General features: G+C 38.2%; 1 protein-coding gene across 1 annotated transcript in view; it reads left to right on the top strand.

The window, feature by feature from the left end:
* Positions 1-4,285, top strand: part of Ms4a14 (membrane spanning 4-domains A14) — a 19,738-nt gene that overhangs the window by 12,739 nt on the left and 2,714 nt on the right. The window contains exon 7 of the mRNA XM_021210295.2: positions 3,059-3,275. Within this exon, the coding sequence (XP_021065954.1) occupies positions 3,059-3,275 (217 nt within the window). The remainder of the gene's footprint in view (positions 1-3,058; positions 3,276-4,285) is intronic.

The following is a 4,285-nucleotide window of genomic DNA, read 5'->3' as shown; positions in this document are numbered from 1 at the left end:
GAGAGAGAGAGAGAGAGAGAGAGAGAGAGAGAGAGAGAGAGAGAGAGTTTGTAGGTGTGGGGGATGGGGAGCAGGCATCCTCATGCCACAGAGTAAGGATGGAGGTCAGAAGATAACCGCAGATGTTGGTTCCTACCTTTTCCCTTGTTTTGAGAAAAGGTCACTCCTACTGTTCACTACTGAATACTCCAGGCCTTCTTTCCCACAAGCTTCCAGCAATCCTGATTTTCTTGTCTCCTTCCACTTCTAAGAGTACAAATAGCACAGAGGCTGGTACTACTGCATCCACACTGAGATCATTGCCCCACATGGTACAGAAGCAATATGCTGAGATACCGCTAAATTTAATGCTGAAACTCCTAAATTTAGGAAGGTCAGAGGGGGCTGAACTAAAAACTGATGCTCACTCTACTCTTTAAGATTAACTTCCTTTCCTTTCTTGTATATACTGTCCTCAGTTATCTCTGTTCATATATAATTCTTTGTTTTCCAGGAAAAAAATAAAAAGGGAAAAATAGGATTTTGTAGAAAGCCCATAAGAAAGTGGAAATTTTATACCTTATACCTTTATTGACTTTTTATAATGTTAAACATTATTGTAGTCACTAGGTGACAACTTAATTAATACCTATACTAATATTATATCAATGCCCCCTTGTATTTTTTTGCATCAAAATGGACTAAGACTTAACAGAAAGGTTAATTAATATCTTCAGTATCACAGAACACCAGGATTCTGAGTGGTATGGGGCAGCTCCTGACCTTGCTTTCCAATTTACAATACCAGTCTAGGGTGTGCCGGGTGGAGTCTTTGCTTGTTTCCTTGCTTGCTTTTATCTTTAAACAAGCAAATACACCCATTCTAAGTATGCCATGCAGTAAGTTTTGACAAAATATATACGTCTATTTATCTACCATCAAGAGATGGCTCAATTTGGATTTTCCTGATGGTGATGCACTTATTTGCAGGGATAGATCTTTGAACAAGAGATTTTTATAGACTCATGCCTATTTTTAAATTAGGTTGTTTATTTATTGTTGTTCTTAAAGTATAGTGTTTTCATATACACAACTTCTTATTAGATATATGGTCTGTAAATATTTAATCCCACCCTGACCCTTCAGAGTATTATTATTTTTATTAACATTCTGGATAGTATCTTCAATGTACAAAAGTCATAATTTTATCAAATCTGATTTATGTATTCTTTTTCTTTCTCTTATTATTACAAGTTTGATTATATGTGTGATATTGTGTGTGTGGTCTGTGCACATGTGTGTGCATATGTATGTGCATATGTATGCATGCCCATTGTGTGTGCTCAAGGTCAACATGATGTAGCTTTCCTCAATTAGGCCAGTTTTTATTTGTTTTTGAGACAGGGTCTCTCACTGAACCTGGAGTTCATGGATCTGGCTAGTTCATTTGCGTGCACCCAAGGCTAGGGTAACAAGAATGGATTCTCATGCTTTGCTTTTGACATGGCTTCTGCCATCTGAAGTCAGGTTCTGTGCTTGTGCAGAGGCACTTTACAAGATGAGCCATCTCCCCAGCACCCTTTTTTTTTCTTTTTTTTTTATTATTATTTTCTTTATTTACATTTCAAATGCTATCCCAAAAGTTCCCTATACCCCACCCCCACCCCTGCTCCCCAACCCACCCACTCCCACTACTTGGCCCAGGCCTTCCCTTGTGCTCCCCAGCACTCTTTTGTTGTCTTGTCCATGAAGTCATCACCAAATCTAACTGTGACAGCTAATACTGACTGCCATCTTGACTGGATTACAAAGAGCCTCGGATAACTAAAGAAGGCCTCTGTGATTGTCTATGAAGATGTTTCTAGAAAGGAAAAGGAAAATCTGTGCTGAATGTGGGCAGCATCATTCCAGGATAGCGGAATTACAGAGGAAAGGGGCCCACCACAGCATACATTTTTGGCTTTTAGGTTTGATCCACTGTGAGTTGATGTTTTTGTATACTGGTTAAATGCTCAGTCCATTTTTTTGCATGTAGCTATGCAGTTTTTCTAGTGCCAGTTGTTAAAAGACTGTGCTTTTACACAGAATGACCCTGGCATTACTTTTGAAACTCAAAGAGCTACGGGTGTTATGATTGGCTTCTGGGCTCTCTATTCTATCTACCTGTCTATCTTCCCATATTTTATTGAAGTTTAATTATTTTTCTAAATATTATTCTTCTGTTTAAATGATTTTGCATATTCTAGGCCCCTTAATATTCTATATAATGTGAAATTTGTTTTCTGCATAACTGCAAGAGAAGTTATTTATATTTTGATATGGATATTATTGAATTTGTATATTTTTGCACTTTGTTGATTTTTTAAACAAGTTTAAGCCTTATTATAAACAAACATGGGTAAGATCTCCATTTGTTTAGTTCTCCTTACAAATATTTTCAGCAATATTTTGGAGGATTTAGCATAATAGTCTTTTAACTCTTTGGGTAGATAATTTTTATTGAATATATCATTCTCTTAAATGATACTGTAAATTAACTCCTTCCTCAGAATATCATACCTATTTCAATAATAGATATTGTGATAATAATTTTATCATTATCTACTTGTATGTTTGTCTGATTATAATTGTAAGCACTTTAAGGGTAAAATCTGTTAACCCTTACTAACATTCAGCTCATCTAAATGAATAATAAATCAAATATTAGACTAATCAGTAGCCCCGGCTGTCCTGGAACTCACTTTGTAGACCAGGCTGGCCTCAAACTCAGAAATCTGCCTGCCTCTGCCTCCCAAGTGCTGGGATTAAAGGCGTGTGCCACCACTGCCTGACCTCTGAGGCAATTTTGATCTAATTCCTCTGTTCACTATTTCGTTATAAGGACAGTGACTCACATAAATTAATACTTACACATAGACAGGAAAGACAGGAGAGCTTCTTGCTGTTTTATTCTTCATCTGCCTTCTACCTAAATTTGTACATGAAAGAGGAAAGATAATCTGAAAATACAGTTTAAAAAAAAAAAGACATGAAGACAATTCTGGCCAATTAACACTCTCCTTTCTCCTTAATATTATAGGCTGTGTTCTTCTTTCCTTCAGAAGGTGCTCAAAATACTGAACATCCTGCCCCAGAAGAAAACGATACATTACAATTTGAGTTTCAAGAAAAATCTTCCAAGGATAATACAGCTTCAAGCATAAAAAGTGTTTTCTTAGGTGGTTATGCTTTCTTCAAGTTAAGAGTCTCAAGAAATTCTTCAACTCCCAAAACTATCCAACAGAAAAGTGATAAAGGTACATCTTTTATGCATGTTCCAGAGGAACAGGAGGCTATTCCTCCACTCTCCCCAGAGCAAGAAATCAAACTGAATGCTCTACCTCCCCCATTAATGCCATACTCTTCAGAAAATACTCCTTCTCAGAAAGACTCTACAACTGATCACCTGAATGATGTGGACCTATCATCTATTATACATCAAACTTCTGATATGCAATCCAATTTGCTTGACTATGAAAATGCATCAGTAAAAAGACTTAAAACTCCATCTTCACATAATTCCCTCCATTTTTCACCTGCCAATTTGTCATCCCAATCATTAATGACATCTCTGTCAACACAAGTCTTACAATCTAAACAGCCATCCTTCCATATTTCACAGTCTTATGACCTGATATCTGAATATTTTCTTTCTGAAAACATTCCATTTCAAGACAACCAATCCCAAGACACCCCTTCTCAATACACCCCATCCCAAGACATGCTAGCTCAAGACATATCATTCCAAGAGATTCAATCCCAAGAGACTCCATACCAAGATACACTAACACAAGACATACTATATCAAGAGACTCCACCTCAAGAGACTCCATCCCAAGGGACTCCATACCGAGATCTATCACACCAAGATCTACTAATTAAAGATACATCACCCCAAGAGACTCCCTATCGATATATACTAACAAAAGAAATACCATTCCAGGAGACTCTATCTCAAGGAACTCTGTCTCAAGAGACTCCATCACAAGGGACTCCATTTCAAGGGACTCCATCCCAAGTGACTCCACCCCAAGGAACTCCATCCAAAGGGACTCCATCCCAAGGGACTCCATCCAAAGGGACTCCATCCCAAGGGACTCCATCTCAAGGAACTCCATCTCAATGGACTCTATCCAAAGGGACACCATCGCAAGGGACTTCACCCAAGGGGACTCCATCCCAAGTGACTCCACCCCAAGGGACTCCATCCAAAGGGACTCCATCCCAAGGGACTCCATCTCAAGGGACTCCATCTCAGTTGACTCTA

The sequence above is a fragment of the Mus pahari genome, chromosome 1, assembly GCF_900095145.1.
Source record: "Mus pahari chromosome 1, PAHARI_EIJ_v1.1, whole genome shotgun sequence".
In the NCBI taxonomy this organism is placed as follows: domain Eukaryota; kingdom Metazoa; phylum Chordata; class Mammalia; order Rodentia; family Muridae; genus Mus; species Mus pahari.
The sequence above is the reverse complement of the archived record's forward strand: the minus strand, read 5'-3'. Positions and strand labels throughout refer to the sequence as shown.